The sequence below is a fragment of the Bactrocera tryoni genome, chromosome 3, assembly GCF_016617805.1.
Source record: "Bactrocera tryoni isolate S06 chromosome 3, CSIRO_BtryS06_freeze2, whole genome shotgun sequence".
NCBI lineage: Eukaryota > Metazoa > Arthropoda > Insecta > Diptera > Tephritidae > Bactrocera > Bactrocera tryoni.
The window spans coordinates 87,423,357-87,442,389 of record NC_052501.1 but is presented as its reverse complement, the minus strand read 5'-3'; the positions used below and the strand labels follow the sequence as shown (position 1 = coordinate 87,442,389).

Genomic DNA, 19,033 nt, shown 5'->3' with positions numbered 1-19,033 from the left:
GCTTACAGCGATATTACACTATGACTGTTAAATCACATTAGATCGCGGTGCAGGCGTCACCTAAGCACTGACCAGGCACCGTGCCTGGTTTTCTTTTATAGAGCCAGCTTCCCGCGAAATTACATTATGACTGTTAAATCACATCACATCGCAGTGCAAGCGTCACACAAAGCAGGCACGATGCCTGGTCAGTGTTAAAGTGACGCATGCACTGCGCTGTGATGTGATTTAATAATCATAATGCAATTTCGCGGGAAGCTGGCTGTTAGCTGGTTCTATAAACGAAAAGCAGGCACGGTGCCTGGTCAGTGCTTAGGTGACGCCTGCACCGCGATGTGATGTGATTTAACAGTCATAATGTAATCTCGCGGGAAGCTGGATGTTAGCTGGTTCTATAAAAGAAAAGCAGGCACGATGCCTGGTCAGTGTTTAAGTGACGCTTGCACTGCGATCTAATGTGATTTAACAGTCATAGTGTAATATCGCTGTAAACTGGCTGCTAACTGGCTGTTAGCTGGTTCTATAAAAGAAAAGCAGGCATAGTGCCTGGTCAGTGCTTAGGTGACGCTTGCTCCGCGATGTGATGTGATTTAACAGTCATAATGTAATCTCACGGGAAGCTGGCTGTTAGCTGGCTCAATATAAGAAAAGCAGGCACCGTGGCTGGTCAGTGCTTAAATGACGCTTGCACTGCGCTGTGACGTGAATTAACAATCATAATGCAATCTCGCGGGAAGTTGGCTCTATAAAAGAAAACCAGGCACCGCGGTCAGTGCTTAGGTGACGCTTGCTCCGCGATGTGATGTGATTTAACAGTCATAATGTAATCTCGCGGGAAGTTGGCTCTATAAAAGAAAACCAGGCACCGCGGTCAGTGCTTAAGTGACGCTTGCACTGCGCTGTGACGTGATTTAACAATCATAATGCAATTTCGCGGGAAGCTGGCTGCTAACTGGCTGTTAGCTGGTTCTATAAAAGAAAAGCAGGCATAGTGCCTGGTCAGTGCTTAGGTGACGCTTGCTCCGTGATGTCATGTGATTTAACAGTCATAATGTAATCTCGCGGGAAGTTGGCTCTATTAAAGAAAACCAGGCACCGCGGTCAGTGCTTAAGTGACGCTTGCACTGCGCTGTGACGTGATTTAACAATCATAATGCAATTTCGCGGGAAGCTGGCTGCCAGCTGGCTCTATATAAAAAATGCAGGCTTCTTGCCTGACCAGTGCTTGTGTGACGCTTGCACCGCACTGTGATGTGATTTAACAGGCATAATATAAACTCGCGGGAAGCTGGCTCTTAGCTGGCTCTATAAAAGAAAAGCAGGCACGATGCCTGGTCAGTGTTTAAGTGACGCTTGCACTGCGATCTAATGTGATTTAACAGTCATAGTGTAATATCGCTGTAAACTGGCTGCTAACTGGCTGTTAGCTGGTTCTTTAAAAGAAAAGCAGGCATAGTGCCTGGTCAGTGCTTAGGTGACGCTTGCTCCGCGATGTAATGTGATTTAACAGTCATAATGTAATCTCGCGGGAAGTTGGCTCTATAAAAGAAAACCAGGCACCGCGGTCAGTGCTTAAGTGACGCTTGCACTGCGCTGTGACGTGATTTAACAATCATAATGCAATTTCGCGGGAAGCTGGCTGCCAGCTGGCTCTATATAAGAAATGCAGGCTTCTTGCCTGACCAGTGCTTGTGTGACGCTTGCACCGCACTGTGATGTGATTTAACAGGCATAATATAAACTCGCGGGAAGCTGGCTCTTAGCTGGTTCTATAACAGGTCAGGTCTCGCGGGAAGCTGGCTGCCAGCCGGCTCTATATAAGAAATGCAGGCACGGTGCCTGGTCAGTGCTTAGCTAATACTCGCACCGCGATGTGATGTGATTTAACAGTTATAATGTAATCTCGCGGGAAGCTGGCTGCCAGCTGGTTCTATAAAAGAAAAGTAGGCACGGTGCCTGGTCAGCGCTTGTGTGACGCTCGCACAGCGATGTGATGTGATTTAACAGTCATAATGTAATCTCGCGAGAAGCTTGCTGTTATCTGGCTCTATAAAAGAAAAGCAGGCACGGTGCTTGGTCAGTGTTTAGGTGACGCTTGCATTGCGCTGTGATGTGAATTAACAGTCATAATGTAATCTCGCGGGAAGCTGGCTGCCAGCTGGCTCTATATAAGAAATGCAGGCACGGTGCCTGGTCAGTGCTTAGCTAATACTCGCACCGCGATGTAATGTGATTTAACAGTTATAATGTAATCTCGCGGGAAGCTGGCTATATAAGAAATGCAGGCCTGTGACGTTCACGCCGCGAAGTGAGTTGATTCGAAAGCGTGATTTCAACAGTAGCTGGCTCTATATGAGAACAGCAGGCACCGTGGCTGGTCAGTGCTTCCGTGACGCTCACACCGCGAAGTGATGTGATTTGAAAGTCATGACTTAACTTCAACCGTAGCTGGCTGCCAGCTGGAATTTTCCTTTTTTTTATTTTTTTATCCGGTTTGTAGAATTCTAATTTGTTTTAATCCAATATGTGAAATAATTATTTTTATTCCCGTATTTGGGATTACAAAATAAATAATTCAAATGTTATTTCATTTCTTTTTTAATGCATTAACCCTGATTACTTCAAAAACGCTTTGTAGGACTGCCAGTTGGAAGACAAAATATTGAAGCACCGTTTTATAGTGGTTAGTAAGTCTGTTTTCTGATTATATTAAAATGCACGTCAAATTTTATTTAACATTCAACAAACATGTCTGACACTAACATCTTTAATTATTATCAGGTCACTGTTTCAAGTAAACATAATAAAAAAACATAAATTTATTTTGGTTCGTTATCCGTTCTTTATTTATAACCATTGGTTGCTTTTTGGTATTTAATGAGTATCGTGTCGAGTTTGACGGTAGACAATTTTTTAAAACACATTCTACATTAGTGTTGATTAACTTAAAGCGCATATTTCTCTATAATATACCTATACGGTTCTTATAGTACTTTATGAGTATATACTTTGTATGTGTTTGAAGTAAATTTCTATAATAATTTATTCTTGCGTATCTTGATGAGTCAATAAGAGTCGGGTTAATAGAAATTTTTTGTCATGTCCTTCTAATACTAACTGGTTTTTCAAAACCTCCACCATATTTTTATTGGCATCCGATACGGCGTAAAAATAATAAAGTAATAGGATTAGAATAAAAAAACAAGGTATAACAAATCCAGGTGTTCCGAAGAAAAATACAAAATCTTTGACAAATATTGGCATCCTCATGAAAGTCGACAATGGAGCGTCCCATACTGTTTTTAGTTCTTTAAAAGGTCCACATGACGTAGAAGGTGATACTTCAGCAAAGGCATAAGTTAATACAATTACAGAAACAATGAATGATATTAGCAGGACAGACATAAATAGCGAATTAGAGCGTGAAGTTCCATATAGTATTTTAGTTGGTTTTGAATTTATGAGACATTGAAACTTTTTTATGTAAAACATTAGAAACATAATTCCAATAATTAAAGCCGGCAAAAAAGGCATATAAAAACTTCCTATCCAGCAAATTGTTTGCAAATATACAATATCCAAAGCATGTTTAGAAAGTTCAAACTCTTGCTCACAAGTAAATTTAACGAAATTATTATTAAAATATATTGCTAATATAGCACGGGGAAGGTTGAAGCAAAAAGTTACAAACAAATGACTGAAGAAATCTGTTAAAACGAGCTTGTAGAATTGCTGACCTACAAATGTTTCCCAACAGTTGTATGGAACAGATTTCGTAAAAAGAGTGTCCGAGTTTGGTATTACAATATAATAGAATCGGCTTAGTAAAATAAATAAAGAAGCTAATCTTAAAAATATCATGCGGATTAAACTGATTTTTATCACAAACAAAGGAGAATACTTTTCAAAAGAACACAGATATTTAAAAAAAGCTGGCAGTAAAAGATTTAAAAAAACAATGCAAATATATGGTGCAAAATCAAAGAATAGCTCAAGAAGTTGTAAAGAGATAGACCTCTCAACATTAACAGTATCAAATGAATTCACTTCTTCATAATTAATAGTGATAAATTTACCATGACCTTGATTCAAGCTCATATTAAAGAGTAAAAATATTACATATGCGGAGAGAATTAATATAAGAACAACAGAAATGTTAATAATAATTCGTATCATAATAAGTTTTAACATATAGTCATTCGAGCGATTATTTCTTTCAGTTTCAATACGTTTAGAATGAATTGAGCTTTTGAATTCATTAAAGACTGCTTTATGCTTAATAACACTTGATTTTTCATTATGAATACAAAAGTCCCAACCACCAAAAGCAAGGTTGCAATACTGGTAAAACTGCCATCGGCCATTAATAAGACGATCTTTGAACTCACGGGCAGATGCTTTTACAATGAAAATTAAAGTAGTTGTAAAATAACCAAGCACAGCGAATATATATGCAGAAGAAAGGTCGTAATAGAATGAATGTTGATTTTCATTATAAGTGGAGTTGAGGGTGTCTTTAAACGCAATTCCAACTGTATTATTGGAATATCCTCCATAAAACATCAATGATATTTCCAGTGCTCCAGTTCCTTGTACGATATCAAGAAGATTGAACGATCCACCGCTCTTTAAATCCATATATGTTTTTCGATCAATATCTTGTGTAAGACAATTATTTGACCGATTTAAATTTTGTGGTAGCTTACATTTGTCATATTTCTCATATGTCATAATATTTGGAATTATTACAAATATAATTATTAATAAGAATGTAACACAATTAAGATAAAAAAGCCATCGTAAAAATATAAAATATGCAGCTACACCACTACCAAAATGTCCCTCGATATCCTTCAAAGATGACTGCCACAATTTAATAATAGTACTAAATTTGGTCCACTCTAAAGCAATTTTTTGCCAAGCTTTGCGATGTTTCCATTTAAGTTGGTTAAATCCTTGCAGACGTAGTTTGGTTGCATTCTAGAGCGAAAAAAAAAATTAAATAATAGTAAAAGTAGAATGAAGCTTCAAATTCTAATGTTTGTAATATTTCGTTTACAAAAAACTAATTGGGCTAGTTGTATTTAATTTTTATCAAAAACTTAAACATTGTCTTGTCATTAATGTTAATATTATTCTCTTCAAAATAAACCCCTTCTTTTCTTTGTTCAGACTCAGGGTATGCCACTGCCAAAGCACACTAAATTTTTACCCACTTTGCTCTCTCAAAAACGAAAAAGTTGAAAATATGATCTTGTTATTTTAAAACTGCAAAAAAAATGTATTAAGAATATAAAATGTATAAACCCTACATGGGATGGTAATTTTAAGAATTTATTTATTTAATTTAAAGAAATATTAAGAGATCTTCTCAGTGTGAATTTTTCAAAAAATCGATTTTTTTTTGTTGTATTTGAAATCGAAATTTAAATTATTACGGTCACTACAGCGTTTCTTGTAGAAAGGGAACAGAGTGGAAAACGGAGCGACTCTAATCTTTTAACGCGTTTTTCTCAGAATGGTGTTTTTCAAAATGCTTTCCACTCTCAAACGAAGAGTTTTGAAGATATCTAGTTCCAATTTGGAGAGAACATTTTTAACATAATTCTCTATCGCGCTATGTAATTTTTTTTAATCTATGAAATGTCAAAAAAAAAGTTCAAAATTCGATACTTTTTGTTCAAACCGCCGCCATTTTGTAAAATTTCAAAAAAAAAAAACTCTCCATAGCGCGATAGTGACTTTCTTACAGATTAATAATCTCTTGGAAATTTTTGTTGTAGATCAAAATTGCGGCCGCAATCGTGGACATCGTAAAGGACATTTTTGTCGGTTAATTTCAACAATTTATTTAACTATTATACACCCAATAAATAAACATAAAAAAATCATTTTGTATTTGTCATGAATGTATTTATTTATAAAAAATACCGGACATATAAGTTAGTTTCAACATTAAAAAAAATTGCAAAAATCAGTGGTTTTTCGGAGAGTCAGACTGAGACGTAAGCCTATTTTTGAACTACTTTTTGCAGAAAGTCGTTATTTTTCTCAAGTTCAAACCCTTTGGATCTTATAAAGGGAACAAGAATTGGTATTGGATACTTAAATAATATCAAACTCTTTCATTAAACAGTTATTTACTTTTAGTACTAAATCTGTTTTGTAGTTATATTAAAGTATACAAAATAAGACACATTTTATTTAATATTTTGTTTACCTGCAAATCCAATTTAAATTCCTTTTTTTGGTGCATTGCTAATGGTAATTGTTTAATTTGAAACATCTCTTCCCATATATGTTCCTCGTCATTAATGACTTGGGATAAGTCAGGTAGCAAAGAAAATTGCCCATCATTCTGTTGATAATTTCTTTGTGTAGTTGAAGGAAACTGTTGCCAGCAAATTTTCTGTTTTCGATCCAGCTGGGTGTAATTCCGCTTTGAAGTGCCTACATGAAAGCAAAAAATATAATACAAAATGTTTTAATTAATAGTATATATGTATATATATGAATATATTAATTGTGTTATTTAAGTATAGAAATTAAAAAAAATTGTGAACCGATTAGTACATACTAATACAAAAAAGTACATTCTAACCTAGCCTGTTTTGTTTTGACGGTAGTAAAGTAGTTATTGCTATAGGGTTTTTAGCGAAACCATCCCAATCTGCACAATAATTCTCTTGATAAAACTCGCAACCTGCTTCTTCCCAACCATTAGTTCTTTTAGTTTTTTGCTTATTTTTAGAAATGTCAGACATTATCAAAACACTAATTAATAACCACAATTATAAAAAAAATTGTTTGTATTTATTATTGTCGGCGTTGCCGTATAAATGGGAAGTGCTATATTACCATCTTTTTTGTGCGTTCTTTAACCAGAGAACGTAAATTATAGTCAGAGAACGTACATCATATATGATATACGTCCTCTGTATATGATATACGTTCTCTGCTTATAGCTTCGCATTACCAGACGTTTTGATTGCAACTAATTTTTTGCCATTGTTGGGGCAGAGAACTTAAAAGTATACTTTTTATTATTAAGTTATCTGGTTGGGGCACACTCATTTGGTTGTGAAGTTCAGCCAGATTTACGCATGTGGATCTACCAGAGAACATTCGTAAAGTTTCGTAGACGATCCTCTGTATATAAACAGTCGTTTCTTACATATTTCTGCTAAATAATATCGAATATGTTAGAAAATAATGTTGTTTTATACTTGAATATACGTTCTCTGGCTGCTGTCTCCTCAAGTAAGCTTAAGTTTTAATAAATAATAATAGTTGAACCAGAGAACATAAAGACATAGAGAAGGTGCAGGTTCGATATCGAACATTTGTAAAACTTGCACCAAGGAACTCATCTCACAATGATGGAATTCACCCCCTGAAATATTAACATTGTTTTGATTATAACAGAAAGGAATCTGTAAAAGTACAGCATCAACCAGGGAATATTGCTGACCAACCGATGAATGGACATAAGTATTTATGCCATGCGATTTCTAAATTTCTTAAAAATTTTTTGTTTTAGTATATTTTATAAATTTATCTTCATTATGAGTAAAAAAAAGAAGTAATTGAAATGCATTGATATATGCGTTTCCTTACATACACATATACTATATAATTTCAAAGCCCAGAATATTAAAAGAAAAATAATAAAGATATTATTGAGTTAACAAAAACCATTTGATAATAAATTTTACTTTAATTTCATTTTCTGTAGAAATAATAGTCCGAATACATTTTCCAATATATTTTTATTAATTTATGTATGCTAATGTTTACGCACTATTTATATATTTTTTGATCATGTCTTCAAGTTTTTTAGAATCTTGAGCAAACTTTCTTATACCTTCAGAAAGCTTCTCTGTTGCCATGGCATCTTCATTAAGCAACCAACGGAATTTTGCTTCATCAATGTTAATTTTTTCAATATCCGTAGATTTGGCACTCTTTATGGATAACTGCTCGCTAATAGGTTCATCATCATCCTCAAGATCTTTCAATAAAGCAGGACCAATTGTTAAATAGTCACAACCAGCTAAAGCTTTAATTTCTCCAATGTTTCTAAAGGATGCACCCATAACAACTGTTTTATAATCATACTTTTTATAGTAATTATAGATTTGGGTAACCGATATGACTCCTGGATCCTTCTCCGGTTCAAAGCTTTTAGTATTGGTATTAGCAACATACCAATCTAAAATACGCCCAACGAAAGGCGATATTAGAGTTACTCCAGCCTCAGCGCATGCCACAGCTTGAGTAAAAGAAAACAGTAAAGTTAAATTACAATGAATGTTATGCTTTTCTTCTAATATTTTTGCTGCTTGTATGCCTTCCCATGTAGATGCAATTTTTATAAGAACTCGTTCTTTTTGAATTCCCATTTGTGCATATAATTGTATTAACTTCAATGCCTTTGCGACACTTTTTTTTGTATCAAATGATAAACGAGCATCGATTTCAGTTGAAACCCTTCCTGGTATAATTTTTAAAATTTCGCAACCGAACAGCACGCCTAAGTAATCAATCGCTTCCTGAACCTTTTCATTTACTGTGCTGGAAAATTTTTAAATTTTAATGCACATATTCTAAAAAAAAATAGATTTATAATTACTTTCCAACTTTCGATCCATAATTAATAGCTTCCTTTAATATATGGTTGTACTGATCCATTTTAGCCGCAGACAATAATAACGATGGATTTGTAGTGGCATCAGTAGGTTTATACAATTTCATAGCTAAAAGTATAATAAGTAAAGTCAGAGCGTCATTCTTCTAGTTATAAGGTATTTATAAAGTAGGCTGTTTAATGTTTAATGTTACGCTTCCGAATGTATTTTATAACAAACATTACAGCTTGCACCGACTTTATTTGATATCGAAACGTACAAATCCGAGCCCTTAACTCTTATAGCTCAAATATATTTGTTCCCAAAAGCAAGGACATTTAGCATTTAGAATTTATTTGTACATACAATGTAAGTGAATATTTTTTTAAGTTAAGTATATAACTAATGCAATGGAGATATCATCATTAACCTTCTGATACGATGACAACTCTTAAACCTGCTTGCCATTCACTTGACATTCAGCTGACTTTGCTTTAACTTTAGAGTTTGTACTGATAAGCTACATAAACCACTACATATTGTTGCTGTAAAAAAGTAAAAACAGTAATTACCTTCAAAATCTCCTGTATCAGCTACAACAACAGTGATTTCCTTCAACTGGTCTAGAGTAGACAATTTTTGTTTTTTCGTTATCCCTTCCATTTTGAATACGAACTAAGACTTTGAAGCTCCGCTTGCTAATGACAAGCTAAATACCTCTCTACGTTCACTAGTTCTGAGCGGAAATGTCGCAATGGAAATAGAACCAATCAAAGAAGTTATCACCAGCGATGCCACGTTTGTTGAAACCTTATTTATTGTTAAGACATTAAAAGTGTTTTACACAAATTAGCCATGAACAAAACATTTGACGGTGAACTTTATTTATCAAATAAAAACTTCTGTATTTGTCTATAATTTGAATGGAATTTTCAATTGTATGTTGTTTGTTACAAAATATGATTTCATTATATTGCGATTAAGTTAAGAATTCAAATAAATTACTAATTTATTACTAAGTGTGAAATCACATATCTTTATTTAAAGAAATGATCACTATGATAACTCGGCTGGAAAATTACTTAATCCAATTCCGAGCCATTTTAGTATTGGAGACTTTGCGCGCAATAATAAATAAGTACACATTTTCGTCGCATCTGACAATATATGATATGCTGAACCAAAAAATTAAAAATGTAAGGTGAAGCCGGAAAGATTTATTTTCTTATAAATTTAAGCATTTCTTCTTCTCAGTTTTTATTTAAACTTAATTTTTAATATATTTTATAAATTTAGAGTCACATTGACACTTTGTATAATAAGCAAAACAAATTTTTACAAAAAATAAAATGCAATTGCATTGCCTTTGAAATTATCCTAATTACTGAAAAAATTCGGTAATTAGTTAATATTAGGTTGTTGGCCTTTTTGTTTTTTGAATTTCGCGGCTATGTATTAAGCGCTACAGAGCTCGTATCTGGCAATACTATACATCTTTGAAAGGTCTTGACATTACCTACAAAACGGCGCTATGCATGATTACTTTGGATCATAAACATTGTAGAATAATGTAGGTTTATAAAATGATCATAAGTAAGACGTGTAAACATGGAGTTCAGTAACGCCGAAATTCGTGCTATTTTAAAGTTTTCCTTCGTTAAAGGTAAGTCCGCTAGAGAAACGTTCCGTGAGATTAATAGTGTTTTAGGGGATGGTACTCTATCACTTCGAACTGCGGAGGAATGGTTTCGGCGATTCAGAGTGGGTGAAAACGACACCATGGACAAGCCATCCGGCGGAAGACCTGTGACGACGAATATCGATCAAATCATGAAAAACATCGAGTTAGACCGACATGTGGCATCTCATGACATCGCCCAGAATGTGGGAGTTAGTCACCAAACCATTTTAAGCCATCTGCAGAAGGCTGGATACACAAAAAAGCTTGATGTTTGGGTACCGCATGATTTGACGCAAAAAAACCTTCTGGACCGAATCAACGCCTGCGATATGCTGCTGAAACGGAACGAATCCGACCCATTTTTGAAGTGGATGGTGATTGGCGACGAAAAATGGATCACATACGACAATATCAAGCGAAAACGGTCGTCGTCCAAGGCCGGAGAATCGTCCCAAACAGTGGCCAAGCCGGGATTGACGACCAGGAAGGTTTTGCTGTGTTTGGTGGGATTGGAAGGGAATCATTCACTATGGGCTGCACCCATATGGTCAGACGCTTAATTCTACCATTTACTGCGAACAACTGGACCGCTTGAAACAGGCGATCGACCAGAAGCGTCCAGAATTGGCCGAAACGAAGAGTGTGGTGTTCCACCAGGACAACGCCAGACCACACAATTCGTTGATGACTCGTCAGAAGCTATGGGAGCTCGGATGGGAGGTTTTAACGCATCCACCATATAGCCCAGTCATAGCTCAAAGTGATTACCACCTGTTCCGAGTTCTTCGCAAATAAGGCGGGGGGCTTCTACGAGGGGGTATTTTGAAGATGCCGTCTAGAAGGAGACAGATTATCGAACGAAACGGCGCATATTTGAACTAAATCCGATCACTGTAACATATTTATAAAGCATTGAATAAAGAGCAAAAAATGGGAAGGGAGATGTTTGACAATCTAATATCTAATTATAATGAAATTTAAACTTTATTCCCAATAAAGATTTGCTGACTACTAAATAAAATTCAGTAACTATTGGTTTTTATTAATAAATTTCACTAGTAAATATTATTTTAGCGGATAATTTCACGAAGATTAACTTTTTCAATTAGAAGAAAGAATAATGTATTACTGGATATGAAATCAGCAAATCACAAAATAACTTACTTAACACAAGCCAAGATGTGTTATATCGTTAATAAATAGTACAACACAATACTAATGTTTGTAGCAAGGTAATTATTCAAAATCTAATTTGTTTAATAAGTTTGGATTTGAAGCCAATTCGTCTAAAGCGGGATCCGCATATTCAAGTATATTAAAATCATCCCCAATTTCTGCCGTTAAAGATTTTAAGAGATCATCGTCATTTCCATCTCCCAAACCACCCAAAATATCTCCAAAAGCCCCATTTTCATCAGAGTCCAGTTTTTCTAGCTCAGGCTCTCCACTTTCTGTTGATTTTATATCTTTACGGCTTTTAAAAACTTGCTTATTTTCATTACAACTAGGTTGTTCCAACTGAACAGCTTCGAACGGTTTAATAATTTTTGATTCATCAACCGGAATATTTTTGCCTTCATTTGAGGTAGGCATCAAATCACTTGATAAAGAGCGTTGATACAAACTGTTGGGAGAATTGTTGGGTGCTGGGTTCGAAATCCAAGGATCTGTTGTTGCAGCCCTAAGTTGCTGTTCCTTTAAAAGCAGTGTTCTTAGGTGTTTGTTTTCAGACTGTTTATCTATTTACAAAAAAAAAAAACAATCATACGAAACTATGAGTTTAGTCATTAAAAAATCGTGAAGTTTTTATCTAATACAGTTGTATAAATAAAAATACTGAATTACAAATATAATAAATGACTAAATTACCGTGTTTTTCTTTTGAAACTAGTTGCGGCTGTGTCCTTTTATGCAAAGAGTCTCCGTTGTATATTATATCTCGCTTGTCTATTGAACACATTTCATATGTTCCATTTAAATCAAATGAATACCCTAAAACATAATATTGTAAGTCTGAATTGTAAACTATCAACATTTAACAACAAACCTCTGTTATTATAATTGACGCTGTTTTGTGATTCTTTAGCTTTTGCTTGATGTTGTTTCCATATACGTTCTTGTTCTTGCTCTTTTAAGGACTTTTGATTAAAACATATTCTTTCCTGGTCCTAATGAATAATCAATAATTCAGAATATACACATAAAATGTTATAAAAGTGAATAGAAAAAGGTGATACCTGCTGTGATCTCCGTATTCTATGAGCAGATCTGTTATCTTTCGCTTGCTGGAGGAAAGGTGCTTTTTTCTCATTAGAAAGAGACCGCCACCTTTTTAGAATCTGTTTACAACGATCGTTCCAGTTTGGATACATCTGTTTTAACTCAGGATGCTGAGTATTAGCATAAAGTACTGCCGATATTGTTGCTGTTTTCCCCAAATCTAAAATAAAGGATTACATTTCTAACATTCAAACAAAGTGATAAAAATAAATGTGTAAGTAAAAATATATATATTCCATTTAAGGGAAGTCTTGGCGAGCTTTGAATTGTAATCATAGTTATTTGGATTCTGCGATGCGGTTTTTCAAATACGATAGACAAATAATCTTTCTGCAAAATTTTATGTGTATAACAGCGATCGAAACTTATTTACACTATTCATAATTTTTCTGAAGATAACTGGATTTGCGTTTGCTCTTAGTGTTTAGTATATTAATTTTTTTAATGCATTGTAAAAAAAATCACCTCTTGTTTTATATCCAGGATTTGCAGTTTGCGGATGGTCAATACGAAAATGCAATGACATGTCAAATTTTAATAAATATTTCTATAAAGTTAAATAAGGGTTGTTGATAGGTTAAAAAAAAAAAAGATTTATAAGCAATTAACGATTTGTTTAAGGAAAACACGATGCTAAAAAATTGCAAATGAGAAAGAAATGCCATGCTTGTTCAACGGATTCTAACATAATGTTGAATATTTGAAATTAAAAAATACAAACCTTCATCTCGTCTCATCTTTTCAGCTGTTTTTTGTGTCCCAGCCGAATCAAGTTGTGGCGGAGCAGTTTTAAGTTGTGAATTTTGCAATTGTTGAGCAAATTGGTTATGAGGAATTATCGAACTTTCAGCAGCAGGACTATCAACTAAACAAGTTGTATTTTGCAGTGGCACATGTATCGGCAATATTTGCATTTGGGGTGGTTGTTCTATAATTTGTTTAGGAGATTGCGAAATAAAAGCCACATTTGCCTCATTTTCATTTAGCTTATTAACCAATAAATTAGTCTCTTCCGTTTGCTTTGAGGCCGCAATCGCACTAAAACAAACAAACAAAACAACTTTCGTAAAAAGGCATTTTTTATTTAAAAATGTTTATGTTTAATTACCTGAAATCAATAACTCGTTGTGTTTCTGAATATATTAGTTTCATTGCGTGGTCATCGAGAGTAGAAATCACCTTAAGAATAATTATAGATATATAAGATGAGTAAAAACAAAACGTAATATCTGGAAAATAATTCAATAATATAATAACATACTCACTTGGCTTTTAACATTAGAAGTGGAGGTCGATCTACCTGATTCATTCGATAAATCCGTAAAGAATATTGCTGTTAATTATATTTTGAAGTCTTTTGTAATAATGGTAAACTAAAGTAAATTAAAAATCATTTACCTGGCTTGGCTTCATCGGCTTTTGTGTTTGTCTTCTTTGATTCCACAAATTTTGACGAAGTTATTATGCTGCTGTTGGAAATTTCATGCATTGTATTTGTATTAACGGCATTCAAAGCTTCAACTCCATTTCCAATAATTCCGCTTTCAACCACATCTTTACATTTTATTTTGACATTTGAAGTCAACGTAGGAATTGCGTTGTTTTGGTCTTCATTAGTATTTGCAGTTAATGTTGGAACGTTTTTGCTCATTGAACTAGGCGATTCTTCAGCAAATAAAACATCAATTAGCTCAATTTGTTCATCGGATATGTCAGAATCTTCAACCGGTAATTCGCTTCTGGTTTTCATTTCAAGTAGTGATTTACCAAAGAATGCCTCTTGCAAGTACGCTGGATAAGATTCACTCAAACGACTTTTAACTTTTTTTCGAACGGTTTTCTTTCTTTTTTCTGAATCGGTATAACTACAATTATTAGAATTGTTTGATGCTTCGTCTTTTTTAATAGCACGATTCCGCACACTGAATCCGCCAATACCAATTTTTTGTAAATTTCGTTGACGTTTTTTCCGTAATATTGCAATTCCATCATCATTCGTAGAAATCGAAAATCCTTCAGGTGGACTATTATCGGCACCTGTCCAAACCATTCCGTCCTTGTAATGATCTGTGTCCCTCTTTTTTAATGAGTCTGTGTCAATGTTTTCTTCTATTGGAACATTGTTATTTGATCCAGCAACAACAGACTCTATAGCTGCTAATATTCCAGACTCTTTATTTTGTGAATCATTAGGAGTACGTACTTTACGTTTTTTCTTTATGTCTGTCGACAATGCTTTAATCATATTAGCACCTCTTTCACTCATACTAACACCATCTACCCAAAATGTAGTTTCTGTGTCGTTATTTGGTGGGATTATAGTGTCAGAGCTTAATGGTATTGTTTTCATTACTTTTAATGTTGTTGAAGATAAAAATTGGGCTAGAGATTTGTCCTTGGGTCGACATAGAATGCAATGATATTCTATATTGTCACATATTTGGGCTTCCTCTTCAGTATTTATAGAGTCACAACGACAATGTAACCAACGTTCACAATTTTTACACTGTATAATAAGCTCGCCATCATTATATCGTTGACCGCAAAATGAACACATTTCTTGGCTTGAACATTGGCCACATTCCATGATACCGTTAGTGAATGTATTACGGCTTTGTTGGCTTACTCCGGGAGAAAATCGACCACATTTTTGGCAAGCAGCACACCACTTACATTTCCAATTGCCATGCGGAACTGTTTCTAATGGAGGAGTTACACAGTATATATGATATGATAAGTCGCATTCATCACAAAGGATTAGTCTCGCCTCATCGTTTCGTTGACCACAGCTCTCGCATACAGTACAATCAAGACACCTCCAACCCCTTTCTAAAATTACATTCGATATTTTTGTGTTCACACAATAAGGATGATAACATTGACCACATTGTGCACAAGCAATAAGATTGCTTTCCTTTTCAAGCCCAGCAGATCCACACATTACACACAAATCTTGTGACAAAAGAAATTTGTCCTTTGCAGAGCACAGTAATATTTTCCTTTCCATGGACAGGCAATCTTCTGAGGATTTATTCGAGGTCAATAATCTTTCACCATTTGAAGCTAAATTGATATTATTTATTAATAGATGTCGTCCTTTACCACGAACAGAATTACGTTTTCGCCCGAGATGTGTTAAAATATTACTCTTTTGCCCCATTAATTTCCCACCTCGACCGCGATATAATATTTTTTTTCTGAATATTTTGGATGATTGAGATTCTGTCGAATTAAAATCACCTCCACAATTGTTTTGAAAATTGTCTATGTCCATTTCCTTAATAAAATTGTCATCTATTCCTTGAGCCAAGGTAATTCCTTCTCCGGAGCGATTTGAATTACATTGATTTGGTATAATCTTCTCGCTCGTTGGCAATAACTTACATTGTGGACATATATAATCATAATCAGGATTATTTTCTTTCTTTTTGTGGTAAGTAATCAAGTCGGCATCTTCATCACATGTACTATGTACAAATCTATTAATCAGGAAAAAAATAATTCATGAAAAACATAAACATAAATTCTTGCTTTTATTTACCTATGACAAAAATTGCATTTAACCATTTCCTTGTGGGCAGAAGCTCTATAAGCTTTGTGACAAATAGGACAAGAAAATCCTTTATTACGTTGCTGGTAACACGAATCACAAATTGTGTAGTGACAGTGCCATCGAGATGAAGTCCCACCCCCGGGAGTTCTTGAACCACAGTCAGTACAAACCCGGCAACGCTAAAAGTTCATATTAATATTTGCATTTTTGTTGTATTTTGCTTATAAGATGTGTTCAAATCTATATATAACTCCCTATGTATTTCTAAATAATAGCAATTAATACTTACATTGCACTTCCAGCCATATTTTGGCAAAGAAGAGATCGTGGGTCGTAAACAGGTATTATGGTATAATCGCTGGCACTGTTCACATTTAATGAAACGTCCTTCGGTACCGTCACTCTCTCTACATATCTGACATTTCCGACAATTGGGGCAATTCCAACCCGCCCTAGTTTCTAAAAAAAAAAATCAATTTTCCTATTTCCGACTTTTCGAGTATGTATATGTATATACATACATAATTAAAACCTCACCTGGAGTATTTATTAAACCAACACAATTGGTATGAAAGTGGTCACCACAAGTGGCGCACATGATCATTTTTGCCATATTATCCATGGAGGAACAGTTTTGGCACGTGATATTAGCATCTGGACCTGTTAAAATAAGATTGAGTTCACATTTCAATTTCTTTGTTGATATTATAGTACGTTGATAAAAAATATTGAAAGTTCTAATTTAAATTTAAGTAAAATAAGGCAAAAATAAAGTGAATATGTAAGATATAGATATGAGTCAGTAGAACTTAATCTTTAAACTTAGATTGGGTTTAATTTTACTAAATAATTATAACAACTTTTACTTTCTAAAAAAAAAAAAAACACAATATTTTTTTTATAATACATTCCCTTATTTACATTTAATACAAATTTGTCAAACAATTTTTATTTTGTTTAATTATTAAATGTTTCAAATGTATTTACTTTTATGTAGCAGATTTTGATTTTGGATTATGGTTTAAATCTTATATCTTCAAAAATTATTCGCTATCAGTGAACTATCATCTAATTTATCGTTTGTATCATTGACTTACATATAACCATTACTTGTTCAATGTGATCCAAGCAAAAAACCATAAAATTATCCATGATTTGAAAGCTAGCTGATGCTGCAGCGCACGGCAAATGAAACACTTTTGTGCAACTCATTTTACATGTGATACTTGCTCCATACTGTCCACAAAATGAGCATTTTTGTGAGAGGCTTTTAGCAATTATGAACTCTATGTTCGCCTTGATTTCGTCAGTTTTTCCATATACGCCTTGCGACCACATAAGACACATACGGTGCGAATAGATATAAGAACCATCTAAAATTGTATTAAGGGACATTTTCTCCATATGCCCTATTTTATCTAGTTCGTTGATGCAAGTATTTTGAGATATTTTTCCTCTGCAATTATTTTTTTGTCGACGGAATGAAACTTGGTCTATAGTGGTATGCCTTAAGTGTTCATCGTTTTTAGAATTTGTTTCCATGTAGTATTGAATAGCTTTTTCACAGTTATCGGGATCCACCTCCCATCTTAAAAAGTCGCCCTGCCCCAAAGCACTTTTTTCATCAAGATTACATAGACAACATATTTTCCCAGGATATTCAATATTTGAAATTTCATCCATATTTGTTATTGTTTTATCTTCAGGATATCCAGTATTCGAACTTTCGGATGAAGACATTGGTGCGATAGAAAGATTAGTACGATCATTACTTTGTACATGGTCCAAAAAATTTTTTCGCTTCACATTGCCCTTATGTTGAGGCAAATCTTTCCTAGGCCTCCCCGGACCACGTTTCGAATTATTTGATTTACTTTCCACTCCTGCCATATGCCCCGAAAAGGTGTCTCCATTTTCAGATCCTTGTAAAAATAATTGTGTTTGAAACGAGGCTTCGTCATTGCCATTGGCTGGAGATGATCTGTTCGAATTTGGAGTAGAAGGAGCACCTGTTAAATAAAATGGACGCTTTAAAAACTTACCCAATGAGAGATTCAATTACTTGATGCCAGCAAATACACTGTTTTGGCAACAATGTATGAAATATATAAACATATATACTTCATTTTTTAATTATCTTTCTTAAAAGTATGTTTTTTAGTATGTATTTAGTTAGTAACAAGAGTAATAAAGTTGGTAGGTTTATATTTCCTTATCCTGCTTACCAGAAGGGTATGGTTGCAATGAATCCAAATCAGTTTCTTCACATACTAAATCTAGGTCCATTATTTTTGTTTAAATATTTACCATTAGTACATCTATATTTGTTATGTTAATAATACCGATGTAAGTACTATTGATTACATTTAAAGTGAAACACTTTGGAAAAAGAACAATACAGAAATGGAAAGATTGTGAGAAGGGTTTCTTATATATTTTTTGTATTTGTGGGCGAAAGCAAATTTGTATATAATTGTGTAAGTTGCCTGATGTCTGATTTAATATATTCTTTAACGACAGAGAGCTAAATGTAATGTAAATTTACACACTAAAAGTATATAATAATTTTTTGGAACAATGACATACTGAAGAATAGAAAATGATAGTGCAAACACAAGGTTATATCAACTCCAGCTTTAATATAAATACATGTGTTTAACTGTATTATAAATGCAAAAATTTCAATTGTTCCTTTCTTACACAATACATTTCTCTTTCAAATAAATTATTTAAAAAATCTCACAGTGTAAACCACAAGTAATATTTCCAAAAAACGACGCCTTTACCATATAAGGCATGAGTTCAGTTTTGAGTTCGTATGTGTGTTTCTTGTCTAATCATTTCTCTTTTTATATACTAAATTTACAGCATTTCGCGGACATATACATACAT

At 34.0% G+C, this 19,033-nt stretch overlaps 3 protein-coding genes across 4 annotated transcripts; all 3 read right to left on the bottom strand.

The window, feature by feature from the left end:
* Nucleotides 1-2,818: 2,818 nt before the first annotated feature.
* On the bottom strand, nucleotides 2,819-6,764 carry LOC120771933 (transmembrane channel-like protein 7). Its single transcript, XM_040100230.1, has 3 exons — nucleotides 6,602-6,764; nucleotides 6,221-6,450; nucleotides 2,819-4,980 (listed from the first exon to the last, which is right to left on the bottom strand). The coding sequence occupies exons 1-3, from the start codon at nucleotides 6,762-6,764 to the stop codon at nucleotides 3,043-3,045; spliced, it is 2,331 nt and encodes a 776-aa protein (XP_039956164.1). The 3' UTR covers nucleotides 2,819-3,042.
* A 986-nt stretch (nucleotides 6,765-7,750) lies between these two features.
* On the bottom strand, nucleotides 7,751-9,373 carry LOC120772336 (probable transaldolase). Of its 2 annotated transcripts, none has more exons than XM_040100880.1 (3): nucleotides 9,200-9,373; nucleotides 8,633-8,756; nucleotides 7,751-8,574 (listed from the first exon to the last, which is right to left on the bottom strand). In XM_040100880.1, the coding sequence occupies exons 1-3, from the start codon at nucleotides 9,288-9,290 to the stop codon at nucleotides 7,794-7,796; spliced, it is 996 nt and encodes a 331-aa protein (XP_039956814.1). In that variant the 5' UTR covers nucleotides 9,291-9,373; the 3' UTR covers nucleotides 7,751-7,793. The 2 variants fall into 2 exon arrangements, with proteins under 2 accessions (XP_039956814.1, XP_039956815.1); XM_040100881.1 differs by lacking the exon at nucleotides 9,200-9,373 and adding an exon at nucleotides 9,058-9,140.
* Nucleotides 9,374-11,329: 1,956 nt separating this feature from the next.
* LOC120770832 (histone-lysine N-methyltransferase 2C) lies at nucleotides 11,330-18,478 on the bottom strand. Its single transcript, XM_040098423.1, has 13 exons — nucleotides 18,367-18,478; nucleotides 17,239-18,150; nucleotides 16,679-16,801; nucleotides 16,431-16,600; nucleotides 16,130-16,320; nucleotides 13,987-16,067; nucleotides 13,854-13,921; nucleotides 13,697-13,767; nucleotides 13,310-13,626; nucleotides 12,546-12,748; nucleotides 12,356-12,476; nucleotides 12,178-12,300; nucleotides 11,330-12,047 (listed from the first exon to the last, which is right to left on the bottom strand). Exons 1-13 carry the CDS (start codon nucleotides 18,425-18,427, stop codon nucleotides 11,545-11,547), a joined length of 4,944 nt encoding a protein of 1,647 aa, XP_039954357.1. The 5' UTR covers nucleotides 18,428-18,478; the 3' UTR covers nucleotides 11,330-11,544.
* Between the last annotated feature and the right edge of the window lie 555 nt (nucleotides 18,479-19,033).

Excerpts from the sequence above, each read along its gene's own strand:
- LOC120771933 (XM_040100230.1), bottom strand. The coding sequence starts at position 6,764 with ATGTCTGACATTTCTAAAAATAAGCAAAAAACTAAAAGAACTAATGGT. Across the intron at positions 6,451-6,601 it reads GTCAAAACAAAACAGGCTAG|GCACTTCAAAGCGGAATTAC; the intron begins GTTAGAATGTAC and ends GCTTTCATGTAG. Across the intron at positions 4,981-6,220 it reads AATTTAAATTGGATTTGCAG|AATGCAACCAAACTACGTCT; the intron begins GTAAACAAAATA and ends TTTTCGCTCTAG.
- LOC120772336 (XM_040100880.1), bottom strand. The coding sequence starts at position 9,290 with ATGGAAGGGATAACGAAAAAACAAAAATTGTCTACTCTAGACCAGTTG. Across the intron at positions 8,757-9,199 it reads TGATACAGGAGATTTTGAAG|CTATGAAATTGTATAAACCT; the intron begins GTAATTACTGTT and ends TTATACTTTTAG. Across the intron at positions 8,575-8,632 it reads TATGGATCGAAAGTTGGAAA|CACAGTAAATGAAAAGGTTC; the intron begins GTAATTATAAAT and ends AAAATTTTCCAG.
- LOC120770832 (XM_040098423.1), bottom strand. The coding sequence starts at position 18,427 with ATGGACCTAGATTTAGTATGTGAAGAAACTGATTTGGATTCATTGCAA. Across the intron at positions 16,321-16,430 it reads AATATGGCTGGAAGTGCAAT|CGTTGCCGGGTTTGTACTGA; the intron begins GTAAGTATTAAT and ends ATGAACTTTTAG. Across the intron at positions 16,068-16,129 it reads AAATGCAATTTTTGTCATAG|ATTTGTACATAGTACATGTG; the intron begins GTAAATAAAAGC and ends CCTGATTAATAG.